This window comes from Zea mays, chromosome 1 (genome assembly GCF_902167145.1).
Source record: "Zea mays cultivar B73 chromosome 1, Zm-B73-REFERENCE-NAM-5.0, whole genome shotgun sequence".
Classification (NCBI taxonomy): Eukaryota; Viridiplantae; Streptophyta; class Magnoliopsida; order Poales; family Poaceae; genus Zea; species Zea mays.
In genome coordinates, this window is record NC_050096.1 from 40,658,838 (window position 1) to 40,679,505 (window position 20,668).

At 45.4% G+C, this 20,668-nt stretch overlaps 1 protein-coding gene and 3 pseudogenes across 4 annotated transcripts; 1 reads left to right on the plus strand and 3 right to left on the minus strand.

The window, feature by feature from the left end:
• Positions 1-307: 307 nt before the first annotated feature.
• On the plus strand, positions 308-768 carry LOC109943819 (uncharacterized; annotated as a pseudogene).
• A 4,454-nt stretch (positions 769-5,222) lies between these two features.
• LOC100279582 (putative ENTH/ANTH/VHS superfamily protein) lies at positions 5,223-8,499 on the minus strand. Of its 2 annotated transcripts, none has more exons than XM_035966170.1 (2): positions 8,292-8,499; positions 5,223-7,462 (listed from the first exon to the last, which is right to left on the minus strand). In XM_035966170.1, the coding sequence occupies exon 2, from the start codon at positions 7,394-7,396 to the stop codon at positions 5,477-5,479; it is 1,920 nt and encodes a 639-aa protein (XP_035822063.1). In that variant the 5' UTR covers positions 7,397-7,462; positions 8,292-8,499; the 3' UTR covers positions 5,223-5,476. The 2 variants fall into 2 exon arrangements, with proteins under 2 accessions (XP_035822063.1, NP_001146051.1); NM_001152579.1 differs by lacking the exon at positions 8,292-8,499 and adding an exon at positions 7,748-8,048 and having other exon boundaries at positions 5,274-7,462.
• Positions 8,500-16,564: 8,065 nt separating this feature from the next.
• Positions 16,565-16,982, minus strand: LOC114545230 (phosphatidylinositol/phosphatidylcholine transfer protein pseudogene; annotated as a pseudogene). The gene is made up of 2 exons (NR_161238.1): positions 16,895-16,982; positions 16,565-16,739 (listed from the first exon to the last, which is right to left on the minus strand). The product of NR_161238.1 is annotated as a phosphatidylinositol/phosphatidylcholine transfer protein pseudogene (transcript).
• A 228-nt stretch (positions 16,983-17,210) lies between these two features.
• Positions 17,211-17,617, minus strand: LOC103634455 (phosphatidylinositol/phosphatidylcholine transfer protein pseudogene; annotated as a pseudogene). The gene is made up of 3 exons (NR_161237.1): positions 17,544-17,617; positions 17,334-17,433; positions 17,211-17,243 (listed from the first exon to the last, which is right to left on the minus strand). The product of NR_161237.1 is annotated as a phosphatidylinositol/phosphatidylcholine transfer protein pseudogene (transcript).
• Positions 17,618-20,668: the final 3,051 nt, after the last annotated feature.

A 20,668-nucleotide genomic window follows, 5' to 3' on the forward strand; every position in this document is an offset into this window, starting at 1 on the left:
TTGCTTTGGTTTGTGTTGGCATCAATCACCAAAAAGGGGGAGATTGAAAGGGAAATAGGCTTACACATTTTCCTAAATGATTTTGGTGGTTCAATTGCCCAACACAAATAATTAGACTAACTAGTTTGCTCTAGATCATACATTCTACAGGTGCCAAAGGTTCAACACAAACCAATAAAAAGAACAAGTTAGGCTTCAAAAGAAAGGAGCAAAAAGGAAACTGAAGTGTTCCCTGGTCTGGCGCACCGGACTGTCGGGTGTGCCACCGGACAGTGTCCGGAGCACCAGGGTGAATCAACTCAAACTCCTTAGCTTCGAGTTTCATAGGCGCAGCTCCGCTATAATTCACCTGACTGTCCGGTGTGCCACCGGACTGTCCGGTGCACCAGCGGAGCAACGGCTATCTGCGCGCAACGGTCAACTCTGACGAATGAACAGTATAGCACAGTGACACGGCAAAAGTCAGAGCAACAGGTCACAGGGGCATCGGACTGTCCGGTGTGACACCGGACTGTCCGATGCCACATGAGGACAGAGCCTCCAACGGTCGACTAGCTCAAAGCCCTAACGACAGGATGACGTGGCGGCGCACCGGACACTGTCCGGTGGCGCACCGGACACTGTCCGGTGGCGCACCGGACTGTCTGGTGCGCCCATCGCCAGCACCCTTCTCTAACGGCTACAATTTGGTTGGTGGCTACAAATACCACCCCAACCGACCACTTCAAGGTGTGGGAGTCCAAGCAACATTCCAAGTCATATAGTTGACATATTCAAGCCCTCCCAACCACCTCTATTCATTGATCCATCCTATACACAAGATTTAGACCACTACAAACCACACACGTGCCACAAAAGAGAGAGCAAGCAAAAGGGAGCCTCTTGTGAGAGTTTAGCTCTAGTGCCTTGTAAGATTGATTGATAGAAAGTGTGTGCTACATCTTGCGTTCATTTGTGCGTGGAGTTTTGACTCTCATTGAACTTCCTCCAAAGTTTTGGAGGCTTGTAAAGCTAGCAAGAGACACCTAAGTGTGTGGTGATTCTTGCGGGGTCTTAAGTAATCCTTGAGAAGAAGAAGAGCTCGCCGATCTTTGGGATCGGTGGAGAGAGGGAAAGGGTTGAAAGAGACCCGTCCTTAGTGGACTCCTCAACAGGGACTAGGCCTTCGAGGGCCGAACCTCGGTAAAACAAATCACCCGTGTCTCTTGTGTTCATTGCTTGTATTCTCTCTCTTTCTAAGTTCTCTTGTGCTACTCTTTGCTAACCTTATTTTGTGTTGCTTCAAGTTAAATTCTTATTTAGAGAAGCAACTCCTTGCAAGAAAGAACTTGTGTTTATCTTCTTCTTAACTAAGCCCTCTTACATTATTCTCCACTAACATTTCTAATAGTATTGTCATTGATTCAATTCCGCACTCTTTGAAAACAATACTCATTGCAAGTAAAGGTTTTAGTTTTATACTCCGATAATTGTGAATCTTGTTCTAACCACTAATCAAGGGATCTAGTTGGGGTGTAAAGTTATAATTTTTAGGTCTCGCATATCCACCCCCTCTAGGCGACTTTCAACGAGGCATCACTGTCGTAGTAGATGATCTTCTTGATGCGCCTCTTCTTCTTCCCGTCCCTCTTCTTGTGACTCGATCCTGAGTCAGTGGGCTTGTCGTCCCTTGGCTCGTTGAAGAGGGACTCCTTCTCCTTGTCGTTGACCATCATCCCCTTTCCCTTAGGATCCATCTCTTCGGGCGATTAGTCCCTTAGATGAAGAGTATGGCTTTGATACCAATTGAGAGCACCTAGAGGGGGGTGAATAGGTGATCCTGTAAAATTCAACACTAAATAGTCACAAAACTTAGTTATAGAAGTGTTAGTGCAACTAAGTAGTTGAGGAGCGAGTTCTTGTGGATAAAAACAATCACAGAGAAATCAATCACAAGAGACACTTGATTTTATCCCGTGGTTCGACCAAGTAACACTTGCCTACTTTCACATTGTGGTGTCCCAATGGACGAGGGTTGCACTCAACCCCTTTCAAGTGATCCGATGATCAACTTGAATACCACGATTTTTCCTTTAGTTGATTATTCCCGTTTGCGAGGAATCTGCACAAGGTTGGAGTCTCTCGCCCTTACAACAAAGATCACAATGAAAGCACGGAGTAAGGCTGGGATGAGAAACACACACAAGACACAAATCGCAGCACACCCACGCACACAAGAGAAGACTTGAGCTCAAATGACAACTCAGGGAGTCCTTGACTCGAATAGAGCTCAAATCTCTAACACAACGAAGCGAATGCGCGAGAACAGAGTCTGGATGCCTTAGGATGCTTAGTGAATGCTTGTATATCTCCTCCATGCACCTAGGGGTCCCTTTTATAGCACCAAGGCAGCTAGGAGCCGTTGGAGGCCAACAAGGAAGGCCAAACTTGCCTTCTGTCGGGTGGTGCACCGGACAGTCCGGTGCACCACCGGACAGTCACTGTAGCTGTCCGGTGCGCAATCTCCTTCCTTTTCTGGCGCATCCGACCGTTGTAGCTTCGGGCCCGTTGGCACACCGCACACTGTCCGGTGCACATCGGACAGTCTGGTGCCCCCTGCCGACCGTTGGTGCGGGCCACGCGTCGCCCGCGGATTGCGTGGCCAACCGTTGCGCTGGCGACCGTTGGCTCACCAGACAGTCCGGTGAATTATAGCCGTACGCCGCTAAACTTTTCCCAAGAGCGGCCTTTTCACCGGAGACCAGCTTGGCGCACCGGACATTGTCCGGTGCACCACTGGACAGTCCGGTGTGCCAGACTGAGCTGAGCTTTGGCTGCATCGAGCCAAGTCTTTTTCTAATTCTTTTCTCCCTGTTTCTAGCATTTAGACAAAATATGTTAGTACTCAAAACAATGTACTAAGTCTAGGAACGTACCTTGTTACATGATTTGCACTTTTTGCTTGTTTGGCACATAGCTACTCACTTACTATGTGTTGGACACTTAATCACCAAAACATTATAGAAATGGTCCAAGGGCACATTTCCCTTTCAGCTATAGTGTGTTTGAGTCGGTTACAGATTGCGCATCAGGGTCAGTTATCAGATATGGATAACCGCCTAGCGCCCTAGCCTAACTGAGTCTACATCCACCTATCAGGAGTCCTACTCTTATCGGTACAGGATTTTGCCTTATTAACAAGATATGGATTTGATTGCCTAATTTAATTAGATCTTTACCATCTTGATCATCCAGAGACTTCCTTTTATGTAAAGCCTTCTTTAGGCCTCGTGAGCCAAGCCCTTAAGCATCTTGACCAAGCCCACAAAACCACCTATTATGATCCTCTTAGTTAATCGTTAGTAGGATATCCTTGATATATATCCTTAACAGTAGCCTCTAAGGCTTATTTGGTCGAGTCCTTGTCTCGAGCATTGAAGACTCTCCACTTGATTTTGTATTAACAATTTGGTTCTTGTCGTAGTAGTTACCATGCCACTTGTCAGTATTCTAGCTTTCCAACGTGTCCTTGCAACCACTATTTCGTCTCCGGAGCTTTTGAGCAAAACCCATGTTTCGTCCATTTCGCCGCAAATCCAAGCAATCGCTTCCATGGCGACATCTCATCTACACGAGTTGACAGCTTCGATGCTTACCACAAAGGATTTGAAGACATTGGGGTTTAGGGTTTAACAGCTTCGATGCCCTTGTCATCTATACTTGGAAAAAAACGCTTCCCCCTCTTGTTTGGTCTGGGATAGAAGCGTGGTGTTCTTGTGTCCTGTCGACTCTTATATCTCTCTAGTGGGCACTTTTCTTGAGTGTCTATGTACAAACCTCCTCCTGTACTTTTTCTTAAATGAAAGGTGGGCTTCGCCCCGTTTTGCTAAAAAACTTTAAATGGTGCTAGATTGTGCATAAAATATAGAAAAGCTATTAAAATGTTTAAAGATATAGAAAACATTCCACCTACTATACCAAACTGCAGAAGCATGCTCAAGGAGGAGACGACACTCCTATGTTATAGAGCAAAGCACACTGTAGCGGCCTCTATCAGGGACCTGGCTACAAAAGACCATAGACCCCCCCACCCCCCAATCCCCCCTTGATGTAATACCTCCGGCAAAAAATGTACATAATTTACCCTGTGTGGGCTTTCCCTACAGGAAATTAATCAAAAAAAAACTCAACGATTTTAGTCAATCGCCATGTCGTCGTTGTGCTTGCCTCACCGTTGTCGGGCCCATAAGGTTGCGTCCATGCAGTATTCGTCTTCAGAATTCAGAGCATGATATCCGAGGGCTTTCTATTTCTGATAAATGGTGAAAAGCCCTTGTTCTCGCTGTGATAATCCTCGCCACACGGCACACGGAACACCATCAATTTGCATAAAAAAAAGAGTATGGCATAGTGCCTTGACGAGTTGTAGATACCATCCAAGCCCCGAGTCGACGGCGACGTTTTTGTTATCCTGCCGGTGGTCACCGTCTGGCGAGCGTGCCGTGCCCGGAAAGCGCACACTCTGCAACGCCCCGAATCGGCCGAAACTCCTCTCAATTTAGTGCTTCCCGCTACGTGATGAACCATTTCCAGGTTCTTTTGACCCGTTTACTTGTCACACTCCAAAAGGTGTCCATGTCCGGCAAGCACTACACCTGCCTCCTCCCTAACGGATTAGATATAAAGACTAAAGTCAGTGACGGACCAATTAGGTCACCGTGATTTATTGAATGGTGAATATTTTATCTAGCGAAAATCGCCAGTAAAATACTGACTCCAGACGAGTAAGAGAAATTCCCATACCGCACCAGATCGTTTTTATACATTTTTCGAGCTCAGCAAAACATAAAAAGTTGTCGTTTTCAACCAATTTGAAAACAGTTTCGGACCCTTTTCGTCCTTGTTGATTTCAAAAGTGTATTCTCATCAAGAATAATTATCGCCATTGTAGTCCAAGAGATCCACACACCAGACATGCTAAGAAGTAGGGCCTCTCAACTCTCAAGTCTATTTCTGAAAAGTATTGGCCACAACAAAAATACCAATAGCTGATTACCACCGAACATGACACCCTTCATGCCAACAACCAGCAAGCTTTTCCAACAAACATGGCGATCTAGATCTGAGAAACAGGCCATTTCTAACCACAGCAAGTAGATCATGTATTCATAGGTGAGAGACACTCAGTACCACTCTCTCAGGAACATCTACAAGCAGGTGACAAAAAATCGTGTGAAGAGAAGTGATAACATGCGGAGGATCAGTAAAAACAGTGTAAAGATCAACATGAGATTATGTAATCAACTATAGCCACCACCCTCGGATGCTGCATTTGGTTCCAAACAAAGAAAATTACATTACATATATCAGACCAAAAGGTTTGATCCAGGGACAGGGGAACAACAGCTGATGCTGGACACAACCGCAGGGCGGGGAAGATCACAACACAGAACAAAAATTCACAGCAACTGTAAGGATGATTAAAGAACAGGCCTCCTCAGTAAGTAGGGTAGTAATACCCAGTGTTCCCGGTGTAAGCCATTGGCATGGGGTTCGTGTTGTATGCCATGGGCATCCCGTAGGGCATGGCCGGGTTGGGGGCGCGGTCGAGCCTGTTCAGGCTCGATTGCCCTTGCATGCCGTCTCTCTGGTACTGCTGCCACATAATTTGCTCCTGCGTCAAGAGCTGTTGCTTCTTCTCCAAATCTGCCATCTGCACATAGGACGGCGGTGGCACGGCAAGGGACGCCGCGAAGGGATCACCACCAACAGTCTGCATCGAACCATCCGGTGCGGGCAGAGCAAGCATCTGAGTCTTCTGTCCAGGAGCAGGCAGCGCGACACTGCTGGCACTCCCGGTGGTCACCTGTGCACCGACATGCTGGCGCACAACACCCTGGTCATACATACCATTCAGCAGCAGCGGGTCCATGCCACCTGACATTGCTGGCTTCTGATTGGACAAGTTGCTTGCTGTCTCTACAAGGGCAAGCTCCCAATCAGCCTTCCCAGGTTCAGCTGCAGGGTTCTGCCAGGCCGAAGTCACCTCGTTGCCACCATTTGAAGGGAAAGCCTCCCATGAACCGTTGCTTCCACCAGCAGCTGGTGGCCCCTGGAAGAGAGCTAGAGCAAGCCTGTTACCTTGCTCATCTGCACTAACAGTATCTTCTCTGAGATCCACCAAGTCACCCTGTGGCTGCAGGGGTGGCTCTGGCTTCACCTCTTCCTCCACCTTCTCAGGTTCAGGCTCCTTATAATCTTCTGGTGCTGGAAGCGCCTTGATGCTGTTCATATCTGGCTCAGGTTCTTCCTTGACAGGCTCAGGTTCAGGCTCCGGTGATGGGCTCTTGGGCCTCTTTGCCCGGTCCCTCATAAATTCTTCCAGCGTCTCCAGCAACTTATCGGTGACCCGCTGCACCTCTGGGTACTCAGATGACCTTGCAACTCCGGTATCTTTACACCATGCATAGAATGCACAGAGCTCATCGATCTGCTTTGCAGCACTAGCATAAGCCTCAAAAGCCTTCACGCATTCAGCATACTCCATGTCAAAGAACCTGTCCAGCAGCACCGCCAGCACCTCGCAGATATCGGCGTAGAGCTGGAAGCTCTCCCTCACAATCTGATACAGCGCAACCAGCACCATCCTGCTGTGCTTCGCCCCACCGGTGGGACGGCAAGCAAGGAACCTGTCAAGCAGCTGCTGTAGGTGGTGCATACGAGCAAGGACCTGCTCTGGCTTCATATCTCTCACTGGGGTGGGCGGTCTCTTGTCATCATTGTTTCCACCATTTCTCTCGCGGTAATCATCATATCCGCCATACCCAGGGGGTGACGAGTAGGAGGGAGAGCGGCGGCCATAGGGATCAGGTGAACCCCAGCGGTCACGGTCCCGCGGTGATGGACCATTGGTGCTGCTGCTGCTGCCAGCATTTGACCCCTGCTTGCGCTCATGGAGGAAGAACTCGAGGCGCTGGTCAAGGTAGAGCGCGTAGGTGCGCACAAAGGCAGAGTGATCCCAGGATCCAGAGTGCGCCTCGTCCCGAAAATCGGAGAGGTTGAGCAGGCGGGTGCCCCGGCGTGTGGCGTGGAGGAGCTCGCGGTGGAAGGACGGGTCGCCATCGGCCAGGAGGCGGTGCACGAGCATGAGCGACTTGAGCGCGACCACGTAGTCGCGGGTGCGGGAGAGCCTGCGGGAGCAGCCTGCCACGGCAGCAGCGACGTGGGCGCGGGATCCGGATGTGAGGTGGAGGATCTCGCGGATGTGGCGCTCCTCGGCCGGCTCGTCGTCGTGGCTCGTGGCCTTGACGATGAGCACGTCCAGCTCGGGCGCGATGTTGCTGGTGACCTTGGCGAGGCCGATGCTGGTCTGGTCCTTCACCGCGCCCAGGGCCTTGCGGATCGTGCTCGACGACATCTTCGCAGCCTCCCCTGCCGCCGCCGACCAACCACCAACAACCGGAGCTCAAGCTTCGGTTTAGATCTGAACACAAAAGGGTATCACATGATGAGTCTATAGAAATTAGAATTTTTTTCAGCGATGTTCACTCTTGGTATCAGCTAGGCGCTTTGGCGCGCGGAGATCTCTGAAATTTCGAACGTTCTGTGTAGGGAAATCCGCCGAGCCGAGAGGCCGGATTCCACTCCATTTGGCGAATCTACCAAATTTAGGGTGGCTAGTAGATATACTAGCCGATGCTTATCACCTCCTAGAGCAGGTCTAAGCGGCGAAGCTAGCAGCCAAACCACCGAACTATCGAAGATTTACCTCAGGAGGAGGAGCAGATCTGCATGGGACGACGAGACCTGGGTGTCGGTCGCGCGGGGAGCGCAGCTCGGCTCGGATCCGGGACCCTCCCGTCTCTTCCCCGCTCTCGCTCCGCCGACGGAGGAGTTGACCTTAGCTCGGATGCTATGGAAGCGGAGGTGGGGGGAGCTGTCTGTCCACGGGGACGGGAGGAGGCGGGGCAGGGAAGCTAGCGACTCGGGCAAGAGAGCGGAGGAGCCGAGAGAGAGAGAGAAAGGAAATGGAGCGCGGTGGTGGCTGGCTGGTGAGGCGCTGTTGTGTCTTCCTCTCGGGGGTTCGGTGCTTTGGTGTTTTCAAGATTTTAATACGTTTACGCTGGGGTTCGGGTGGGTTTGCCGGCGCGTGGGGTCTGAGTCTGAGCACGCGATGCTTCCCGTCGACCGCGCACCGACGGATGCGTCCGACGCGAGGAACCACGCCGCGCCGGTTTTTCCCCGCGCCGACGACGGGAACGGGACACAGGTTCAAATCAAGGGCTACTGGATACTCGGGTGTCGGGCGGTACCGTGCGGGTGGAGGAGGGGTGTGTTGACCGGTTCGGCGATGGGATCGGCGCTGCCGCTCGCCGCTGCGCTTCCAGCAAGGCGCCGCCGTGCGCGCGCGCGCGCGTACGCGTATATTACGCCCGCGGATCCGTACCAACGACCCTGTCCGTGGCTGGCGCTGGGGCGACGGCGGGAGGAAAATTATGTGGCGCCGCCCTTGACAGCTCACAGCTGGACAGCGGAACAGCGTGACGCCGGAGGGTCGTCGGGACATTGATTTGTGTGGCTGGGTTTGCAGCTCCGGCGACAATGATCCGTGCTGCGTTTACTGCCACGCTTGAATTCCACCACGGTCGCTTTCGTTGCGTAGGCTACGCTACACTTGGAGATCAGTTAGTTTTGAGTCAAAAGTTTGTTGCACTCATGTGTTCACCGTAATTAGAGCCTGTTTAGGAGAGCTTTATTTTAAGAATTTCAGATTTATTATAACTTTTTTTATCCAAATAGGTTAAGCTCCACAAGCTCTAGTTTTAAAAATTAAAATTAGAACCCAGATTTATAAAAAAATTAAGCTTCTCAAATGATGGTTCGAAAACAATATTTTTCATACGGCCCCGTAAAGTTTAGAGTACATTACCCACCACACCACTATTTTTTTACACGAAAGTGAGGTCTCACGATCACTTTCCGCGCTTCCGTTATTCCAAAGCTAATAAAAAAAGGCTGAGTTGGCGTGTGACAGTTATTTGCAGCTAGGGATGACAATCAGACATGTAGTATACAGATATATAGTTCGCGAATCTATAACTGTGAGATAAAACTCAATACATACTCGTATCCATAAACGTTCTTGGGTATGGATCTGTATCCATACATGTATCCAAAGTTTTGCTAGGCGCTAGGCGGAATCTAGGCGATGACCCTTAGCCTAGAAACTAGTCCAGCCTAGGCTTGCCTAGGCGATGCTAGACGTTTTTCTAAGCGTTTTGCCAACTTATATAATATATACATTTATAGATAAAAAAATAGAGAAGGATCAGTAGACATACCTTTTGTTCTTGTAGATCTGCTGATCACTGAATCCTCAAGCACTGCTGCAATAGAAGTGGACAACACTTTTAGATGCAATTGGGCATCAATACAAGTGATAAAAAATAGGAAATAGCAAGTTAGGTACTTATCTGAGGTCTGACCCTTCTCCCATCCATTAAATACTGATCAGCACCATAGGATAGCCTTTAGAAATCACAAACATGAAGGGACAGCAGGCAGTAACACATATAAAATGCAGCAACACGAAATAAAATAACAAGCACATGCGCATGATTCAGTTCTCACAAGCCACAACACAAAACACAAGCGCACAGCAGGAGTTCTAAGTTCACAAGTTAAAGATACATGGATGCATAATAAAAGCTAAAACATGACATGAAGCTGGCTCACACGCCGGTTTCATCCATCTCATCCTCATCGTCATCTTCATCAAACTCTTCTTCTTCGGACTCAAACTCTTCTTCATTGAGCTCTCTCACCCTTGCACTTCTACGCGGCTCTAGCTGTTCTTCTGCTCCCACTGCATCTCCAAGCACAGACCAAGGTATCCCTGTACCTTCCATGACTTCTTCCTCGTCTTCGTCATCTCTAAAGGAGACTAATGCACAATCATCTCAATTCTCTTGGAGGAAACCTTGAGCTTCAGTTGTACCACTAGACAAGAGAACATCAGTAATTTTCTTGGACTTGATCTTTGCTCTCTTATTAATTAGCCTGTTGTTGAACTGAATGTAGACCAACTTGTTGAGGCGGTCTGTAGTAAGCCTATTTCTCTTCTTAGTGTGCACCTATAAATTAAAAATAAGATCACTTTTAGTTCTGCAATTTTATTGTAATGCTGCTGTAATTTTGATAACAGATAGGTAGTACACTAGTACTTACCCCATCAAACCCACTCCAATTTCTTTCACAACCAGAAGAACTTGTTGTTAAAGATAGGATCTTGGTAGCCATCTTTTGTAGAGCTGGTGTTTCAGTTCCATAAAGCCGCCACCATGATGCTGAAATAAAATACCTCTCTATTAGTTAGTAGTATAACAGATTGCTTGTTACAATGCTGAAATAAAAAACCTCTCTATTTACAAACAACTGTTACCTGGATTATAATCAAAATTTTCAAAAGTCCTTGCAAGCTTCTTGCTAAATGGACCTTCTCTATTCTGAAACTTCTGTAGTTCGATGTTGGTTGCTTGTTCTTGCATTTCCCATCAAAGATTGATGGGAACATCAAAGATTGATGGGTCAGCATCAAAGTCTCCATCAACCAAACAGAGAACTTTGAACAATGGCGCAAAAACTGTCAATGTCAATTTCACATCCTTCCAAAAGGTTGGATTCAATATAGTTGTTGTGGCATTTTTCCCTTCTTTGATTTCACATCCTTCAGTGAGTCCTGAAAGTCGTCTAGAGGGGGGTGAATAGGGCGAATCTGAAATTTACAAACTTAACCACAACTACAAGCCGGGTTAGCGTTAGAAATATAATCGAGTCTGCGAGAGAGGGTGCAAAACAAATCGCAAGCGAATAAAGAGTGTGACACGCGGATTTGTTTTACCGAGGTTCGGTTCTCGTAAACCTACTCCCCGTTGAGGTGGTCACAAAGACCGGGTCTCTTTCAACCCTTTCCCTCTCTCAAACGGTCCCTCGGACCGAGTGAGCTTTTCTTCTCAATCACTTGGAACACAAAGTTCCCACAAGGACCACCACACGATTGGTGTCTCTTGCCTCAATTACAAGTGAGTTTGATCTCAAGAAAGAATGAGAAAGAAAGCAATCCAAGCGCAAGAGCTCAAAAGAACACAACAAATCTCTCTCACTTAACACTAAAGCTTTTGTGGAATTGGGAGAGGATTTGATCACTTGGGTGTGTCTTGTATTGAATGCCTAGCTCTTGTAAGTAGTTGGAAGGTGGAAAACTTGGATGACTTGAATGTGGGGTGGTTGGGGGTATTTATAACCCCAACCACCAAACTAGCCGTTTGGTGGAGGCTGCTGTCGCATGGCGCACCGGACACTATCTGGTGCGCCAGCCACGTCACCAGGGCGTTGGGTTCCGACCGTTGGAGTTCTGACTTGTGGGCCCGCCTGGCTGTTTGGTGGTGCAGTGGACAAGCCCTGTAGGCTGTCCGGTGTGCCACCCGCGCGTGCTCTGACTTCTGCGCGCGCTGGCGCGCATTCAATGCGCCTGCAGTCGACCGTTGGCGCGAAGTAGTCGTTGCTCCGCTGGCTCACCGGACAGTCCGGTGTGCACCGGACATGTCCGGTGAATTATAGCGGAGCGGATTCCCGAAGCTGGCGAGTTCAGAGTCGCTCTCCTCTGGAGCACCGAACACTGTCTGGTGGTGCACCGGACAATCCGGTGAATTATAGCGGAGCCCTCTGAAAATTCCCGAAGGTGAAGAGTTTGGCTTGAAGTCCCCTGGTGTACCGGACACTGTCCGGTGCGCCAGACTAGGGCAGCCTTCGGTTATCCCTTGCTCTCTTTGTTGAACCCATTTCTTGGTCTTTTTATTGGCTAAGTGTGAACCTTTGGCACCTGTATAACTTATACACTAGAGAAAACTAGTTAGTCCAATTATTTGTGTTGGGCAATTCAACCACCAAAATCAATTAGGAACTAGGTGTAAGCCTAATTTCCTTTCAAGTCCCACCTACTATGAACCACCATCTTTCTTAGCTGGTTCTTCTTCTCTTGTATGCTGTCCAAAGTTAGATAGTTTGAAGCAAACCTAGTCACTCCTGGCCTTACTATCTCTTTCCCCTCAGTGAAGTATCTCATGCACTCTAGTGTTCTTGTGTGCCCATAGACAAATATGGTGAATGCCTTTGCTTGGTCAATCACCTTCTTGAACCGAGGCATGTTGCCAATTCCTTGGAGCATCAAGTTAATTGTGTGAGTTGCACAAGAGGTCCAAAAGATATGTGGTCTCTTCACATGCAGTAGCTTCTTTGCTCCCATGTTGTTAGAAGCATTGTCAGTCACAACTTGCACCACATCATCTAGACCAATGTCTTCGATTGCTTTGTCCACTAGTTCAAAGATCACTTCACTTGTGTATGACACATCTGACATCTCTTTTGAGGAAATAAAACTAGTTCCATCAGCACAATTAGTGCACACATTCATTATGCTTCTCCTCTTCTTATCTGACCAAGCATCGGTCATAATAGAACACCCATTCTTCATCTTCTCGGCTTCACGTTCTTGCGGCAAACTCTTGGTTCTTGCATATTCTTCTTCCAACAATCTCCCTCGCAGGTCAAACATAGTTGGAGGTTCAATTCCAGGCCCAAATTGTCCAACTGCTTCACACATTTGCTTGAACTCATCGTTGTCACATGCATTGAATGATATTGCTATCAATATTACAAAACAGCAAGGAAATCTGATGAATATGAAATCTGAAATTAATAAACAGCAAGGAAATTACCATGGTTAAAGGCCCATCTTGCAATATATTTATGCACCTCATGTAATCTTTCTTTCCAAAGTTCTTTGTTCAGCCTCTGTTGAGTCAAAGATTCAGATTTGGTTGCTGTAGGATCAATAGCTTTTGTCCATTTGTCCATGGGGCCTAATTTGTGAGGCTCTGAACTTCCAACACAAGTCACTTCTTCTGATCCTCCAACCCTAGACACATGAACTTCCTCTCTAAGTTCTAGCTCACGAACAGTCTTCACCTCCCTTTTCCTTTTTGCTCCATCTAGTGCTTTCTTGCACTTTTCTTGAGCCTCCAGCAACTTCTCTTTGGTGGTCTTCATGCCTTGGCATTTCTTCGCATTCTTTCCTTCCTGGGCGATATGTTGCTTCAATCGATAAACCCCTCCACACATTTGCTTGTCACACAGTATGCACTTTACCTTGTCCTTATTGTTTACATCAACAAGAACCCCATACTCCCATCCCACATCATCTGAATTTCTTCTAAGGACACTAACTCCCTCCGGTGCACTTGCAGTTTCTTCATATTGACCTTCTGTCATCTGAGTTCAAGCCATCATATGTGAACTAGGTGAGTGCCCGTGCGTTGCAACGAGAACATATAATATCATGATTATATATATAGGTATATGTCCGTGCGTTGCAACGGGAATAACAGTGCACACATAGGCCATTGTTTAGTAATGCTAGTAAGAATCAACTCAATAATCATAATAAATATTGAAGTATGCCAGTTTTATTAAAAGAGATCCAAGCAATCCCGACACACGTTTGTATATAAATATTTACGAATTCACATGTACCATGAAGTTGGACAGTCAAAGGTTACATATGCAGACGACGCACACCGTGTTGCTTGTTGTTTATAGCGATGACGCGGAATCCCAACTCTCATCCAGGTGTTCACCAGCATCATCATGCTCTATTCATGTCAGCGTGCGTGTTGTAGCCCTGCACGAGCATGACGAAGGACATCATATTCCGCTCTAGCATTCCGACAAACAACCTACACCATATTGAGAGTCTAGTATTTTCACAGAGGCTCCAGAAATACCAAGGCATACTGAAATTTTGTCTCTTCAAGTTGCCACTCACAATCCTTGAATTGCATGTATGGGGTCACAACCTAAATATTGTTATCAGGAAAAAAATGGTGTAACAACTGATAGCATTAGCAGCTCAATTTCTAGAAAAAGTGAAGCTTAATGTCTAGATTACAGGAAACATAGAAGTAACAAGAAGTCATGTGGGCGAGTTGGTCGTTCTAGCCCCCTAAGGTGCAAATCATACCGTTCATTTTATATACTATATAGCAAGTGTTATTAAAATATTTAAATATTGAGCCAAGTCTAAGTAATTTTCTAAAGATTTCAACTCCTCCCTGGGCGTGAAGTCATGTGGGCGTGAAGTCATGGAGGCAGAGACAGTTGCTGCTCCTGCGCCAGAGAGGGGAGGAAAGGCTTCACGCCTCCAAGGTAGCAACAAGGCGTGAGGGGGTAGGAAAGGCTTCACGCCTCCAAGATTTCAGTCGATTCCTTGCCAGAACTATTAAATAAAGGTGTTAATGTGCATGATGAATGCTCACAGTCGATTCCTTGCTAGAACTATTAAATAAAGGTGTTAATGTGCATGATGAATATTCAGTCAATTCCTTTACAGAACTGTTAAAAAAATAGCCACAAGAGGATATGAGCAGGGTAGGAGTGAACTTAACTTCGTGATGTAGGTGGAGGTGGTCTGCGTACAAGAAAATCCGAAAAAACAGAAGCTTGTTGTTACCAAGAACAATTCAGATAGTTGTTTCTATAAATAATTTCACCTGTACAGGTTCAATTCAAGTTCCTTTCGATAACATTCTCTGGATATGATTGGACAACAAATAAGAAGAAAATCAGTAGCCACAAAATGTACAATAAAGACTACGTGAAAGATAGTTATAAACCTATGATACACATGAATGCGAATTTGTGTTCCTGGGATGAAGAAACATCGTGTGCCTTTGACAAAGACCCTAGCTGCTTTTAAGCCGATAATACTGACATGTTTGACATCCCTACAAATATTTGATCAATAACAACTGATGAAATCGTTAAGTGAAGATAATCTAATGGTGAGTTGTATTGATAAAATATTTTTGTTCACTCTGAGTCAAAACTTATTGTTAACTTTCAAGCCTTCTAATTTCATTCATTATTGGTGAGGTAAAAAATGTTACACTTTATAGAGTGATTTTTCAGGCATGAGACAATAATCAAATGTGTTTTGCCGAGGTTATATTTATATATTGATATTGCTATCCTCATAATGATAAGAGGAAATAGAAAAGGCAAAGTTGTGTCCAGGGCTCCAGGCCTCTTGGTGATGTGATGAAAAGTTGGAATAAAATTATTTGCAAAGGATGGGCATTCAATCTTCATTAGTGATATAAACGAACTTTCTGCTCTCAAACAATTACATTCTTTAGGGAATGCTTTGCATGGGAATTATTGCTTTGATCTAACCATGTCAACTATGCATAATTCTTTCATAAATTGTACCTGTTATACTAATACTAAAGTAGAGATACATTACTACTGTTTACTGAATATAGTAGGGAATTTCTCCATGATGGACGCCTTGATATCGCTGCCAATGGATTCCAGTATGTCATACCTCGCCAGGCAGTCCTCGCCATCGACGGCCAACGCATCCACGCTCCCGCTGTAGTTCCCAATCGGTGGCCGCAGAATGTCCAGGCGCCAGTTCACCGCCTACAACAACAGCACATCACCACCAAAGGATCTGCATGCCAATGAGTGATATTGATTATTGTACTGCGATAGTGTTGTCTACGGTGGTGAGTTTGTTCACTGACCTCGGACATTGTCTCTGTTGTCGGCTGGTCCCCGTCGAACACCTAATGGATTTCCTTGAAAACGTCACCGAACTTCTCCTTGAGCACATGCTCGATGTCCATATTCATGTCGTTGCCATGCTGGGGCACAGTTGTCGCATGCTCCTTATTATATTACTGATGCTAAACTTGATAGTTCTGGTTTCTCCCTTCAATGAAGTTTAGCAAGCTATAAGAAGGCATGTACTGTTAATTGGTAAAAGCTATTATAGTCAAAATTAAAATTGACACTCTCAAAAGCAATACCTAGAGCAAAATGGCATGGAAGGTTCCTCGCTAAGTTTTGCTAGTCAGCTCTGCATTGGTAAGGTCGAACGCATTCCCGTCGGGTGTGATTTATGTTATATTATTTAGCCACATGCTCTACATCGTTGTAGTCTGTAAAAAATAGAGGAACATATGCATCATGATCATCTTGTAATTAGAACTGAAAAAAACTGGAAATGGAAACTATTAAAATAAAGATTGGAATAATGAAAAGACAAACGGCTGATTAAAGTATAGTATTTTTTGCAGACAATCCACATTAGATAATCATAATGAAAAGATAAACGACTGATTAAAGTATAGTACCTTTTTTTGCAGACAATCCACATTAGATAATCACTCGTAAGCATTGTTAACTTATGGTTCCGGTAAGGTATATGTTGTCCATCAGAAGATAAAGCACCAATAACATCAGCCAAAGCAAAAAGAGATTTATTTATACTTTGCGCTTCTTTCAATTGCTTTCCTGCTGAACCAGGTTTTTTCTAGATGATAGTTTCCTGGTATAACATTTATTAACAAGGCAACAATTTATCATGAATAATGCTACTATTATACACCGTCTTCAATGGCCTTACTCTTTATTAAATGTTAACAAACAACTACAGGTTCAGAATTCATTTACCCAGAATGATAGGAAAATAAGATACCTAAATCACGAGGCCTTCCGTTGGTGGAATATTGCCTGAAATCAGCCATTTGTTTCTGCACCATTTCAGTAGTTCGTTGCACTCCATGGTAAAATTCAGGAACCATATCCGGGTGACTTTGATCATCGCAGCTCAAGTATGTTGCACAATCTGTGCCCTTTACCTTTGGTAGAAATAAATACGAAAAATCAATATAATGCAACGTGCCATGGAGTCATGGACACAAGCAGGACAGCATGACCAATGCGGTTCATAAGACTAATAGCACAGGGAAAAGCAGACCCAACTGTAAGAACAAAGGCAGACAGATAAACTTACCTCCTCACGAACCGGAGTCAAGCAACCATAGCCTGAAACTTTATGAACAAATGATGGACCAAAATCATCAACATCAGATCCTGATTCATCATTTGATGTATCACTTAACATGCCCTGCCACTGAAAGAGACAAATATAGTAGTAGTTTAGAACAAGAATCCAGAAAAGCAACCAGCTTCCTGAATTACTGAAAAGCAACCAGCTTCCTGAATTACTACTGCTGAAGGTTGTAATTTTAGAATTTTACTTTCATCTGTTCCAACCGAAAGGAAGAGCTGCTTCTTTCTCCACCCTCATAAACAGGTTTGGTGGTTTCCCTCATACATCCAACTTCCAAATTGTGGATCAGCTACAAATAATATATCCTTCATTACATAGAAAAACAAGGACAGCATCTAGATGAATTATTTTCATGTAAACACGAAGCAGTAAAGGGTACCTTCAATATATAAGGATCATTCCATGGCCCTTTGTTCGATCCAAGGCAACCACCCTTGTCACTACATGTGCATGAACCACCAAGGAATTCTGGCAACTCACTGAGAAAATACAAGCATTATTAGAAAATACAAGCATTATTAGTTATTACAGGTTGAGGGCTGAATCTTATGAAGAGAATGGGCTATGCAACCCTTGAATACAAACCTACCTCGAATCTATTACTTCAAGAAGCCTACTCTGGTAGTTCGAACCGAGCACCTAAGAGCAGCTCCAGTAGTTATGTAAAATATATCTCCTTAAAATTGTATTTAGCAAGTTTGTAAACAGCTATTGGGTGCTAAAAAATTGTGGATCTCCAACTGTTGCCATTATTTAGAGACTTAATCTGTTTGAAATCAAATTGGTGGGCCATTTGGATCCCATGCAACACAACTGTCGTATGTTGCTCCCTGTTCTAAAACGCCATACGTTCTCCCTGTTTGCAAACTAATCTGGTTAAATAGTAGTGACTGTTCTATGAAATAATTTGGCAAAATAGTAGTGATTGTTCTATGAAATATTTGGCAAAATAGTAGTGACTGTTCTATGAAATAATTTGGCAAAATAGTAGTGACTGTTCAAGAGGCACTTCAGTTCACTTCAGTTCATTTGTATGAAATAAATTCATTAGAAAAATATGTGCGTTGATGAAACCGATCAGTTCACTGATGAAACCGATGTCATCGATTCTAGCCTTTGGTGGCTGAAAACAAGAAAGGACAGAAAAACAATGACATACGAGAGTAATTGACTGCAACTGTACCACAATAGTGTATGCACCATTGACAATCCGGCATTTTCGTTACCTTGTAGCAGTGAAGGAACACGCCGGAGTCCTCGAAAACGGTGGTGGTATATCCAACAAATCCGGCGGCTGGGAAGAGATCATGCGACTACCGGGAGCGGCAGGGAGGAACTCCTGCGAAGACCGAGCAGTGGGAAGGAGGAAGAGCATAGCGCCGACGTCAAGGTGAAAGGCTATTGCCGTGAGTGAAAAACAAGCACTGGTTTTATGTCAGGATACATATAAAAGACTGAAAGTCGCCTAGAGGGGGGGTGAATAGGGCGAAACTGAAATTTACAAATATAAACACAACTACAAGCCGGGTTAGCGTTAGTAATAAAGAAATGAGTCCGCGAGAGAGGGCACAAAACAAATCGCAAGCGAATAAACAAGTGAGACACGCGGATTTGTTTTACCGAGGTTCGGTTCTTGCAAACCTACTCCCCGTTGAGGAGGCCACAAAGGCCGGGTCTCTTTCAACCCTTCCCTCTCTCAAACGATCCACGGATCGAGTGAGCTTTCTCTTCTCAATCACTTGGAACACAAAGTTCCCACAAGGACCACCACAAGATTGGTGTCTCTTGCCTCAATTACAAGTGAGTTTGGTCGCAATGAAAGAATCAAGAAGGAAGAAAGCAATCCAAGCGCAAGAGCTCGAAAGAACACAAGCAAATCTCTCTCTCTAATCACTATGGCGTTGTGTGGAATTTGGAGAGGATTTGATCTCTTTGGTGTGTCTAGAATTGAATGCTAGAGCTCTTGTAGTAGTTGGGAAGTGGAAAACTTGGATACAATGAATGGTGGGGTGGTTGGGGTATTTATAGCCCCAACCACCAAATGTGGCCGTTGGGAAGGCAGTCTGCACGATGGCGCACCGGACAGTTCGGTGCACACCGGACAGTCCGGTGCCCCCTGCCACGTCATCGTTACCGTTGGATTCTGACCGTTGGAGCTCTGACTTGTGGTCCCGCCTAGATGTCCGGTGCACACCGGACAAGCACTGTTCCTTGTCCGGTGCACCAGTATGGGCACGCCTGACGACTGCGCGCCACTGGCGCGCATTGAATGCGCCTGCAGGTGACCGTTGGCGCGGAAGTAGTCGTTGCTCCGTGGTTCACCGGACAGTCCGGTGCACACCGGACAGTCCGGTGAATTATAGCGGAGCGGCTTGAATTAGAATCCGAGGCTGGCGAGTTCCTGAGGCGACTTCTCCTTGGCGCACCGGACACTGTCCGGTGAATTATAGCGCGCCGGCCTGAGGAATTCCTGAAGGTGGCGAGTTCGAGCTAGAGTCCTCTGGTGCACCGGACACTGTCCGGTGTACACCGGACAGTCCGGTGCTCCCACACCAGAGGGCCTTCGGTTGCCACTGTTGCTCCTTTATTGAATCCAAAACTTGGTCTTTTTATTGGCTTAAGTGTGAACCTTTTATACCTGTATAATCTATACACTTGGGCAAACTAGTTAGTCCAAATGTTTGTGTTGGGCAATTCAACCACCAAAAATATATAGGAACTAGGTGTAAGCCTAATTCCCTTTCAATCTCCCCCTTTTTGGTGATTGATGCCAACACAAACCAAAGCAAGTATAGAAATGCATATTTGAACTAGTTTGCATATTGTAAGTGAAAAGGTTGCTTGGAATTGAGCCAATATAAATACTTACAAGATATGCATGGATTGTTTCTTTCTTATATAATATTTTGGACCACGTTTGCACCACATGTTTTGCTTTTGCAAACTATTTTGTAAATTCATTTCAAAGATCTTTTGCAAATAGTCAAAGGTAAATGAATAAGATTTTGCAAAGCATTTTTGAGATTTGAAATTTTCTCCCCCTATTTCAGATGCTTTTCCTTTGACTAAACAAAACTCCCCCTAAATAGGATCCTCCTCTTAGTGTTCAAGAGGGTTTTGATATACCATCTTGAAATACTAGTTTCTCCCCTTTTTGAACACAATAGGATACCAATTGAAAATATTCAACACTTAAGTTTTTTGAAATTGGTGGTGGTGCGGTCCTTTTGCTTTGGGCTCTTACTTTCTCCCCCTTTGGCATGAATCGCCAAAAACGGAATCATTAGAGCCCTCGAAGTGCTATCTTCCCCTTTGGTCATAAATAAATGAGTTAAGAATATACCAAAGACGAAGTCCTTTTGCTTTGGGCTTACTCTCTCCCCCAAAGATGAAGAGAAGCTTGGAGTGGTGGCGAAGGATGAGTTACGAAGTGGAAGCCTTTGTCTTCGCCGAAGACTCCAATTCCCTTTCAATATTCCTATGACTTGGTTTGAGATAGACTTGAAAACACATTAGTCATAGCATATACAAAGAGATATGATCAAAGGTATATAAGTGAGCTATGTGTGCAATCTAGCAAAAGAAATTGCGGGAATCAAGAATATTGAGCTCATGCCTAAGTTTGTTAAAAGATTGTTCATCAAGAGGCTTGGTAAAGATATCGGCTAATTGATCTTTAGTGTTAATGTAAGAAATCTCGATATCTCCCTTTTG

What these genes read in the sequence shown, in the direction of transcription:
- LOC100279582 (XM_035966170.1), bottom strand. Translation starts at nt 7,396, where the DNA reads ATGTCGTCGAGCACGATCCGCAAGGCCCTGGGCGCGGTGAAGGACCAG.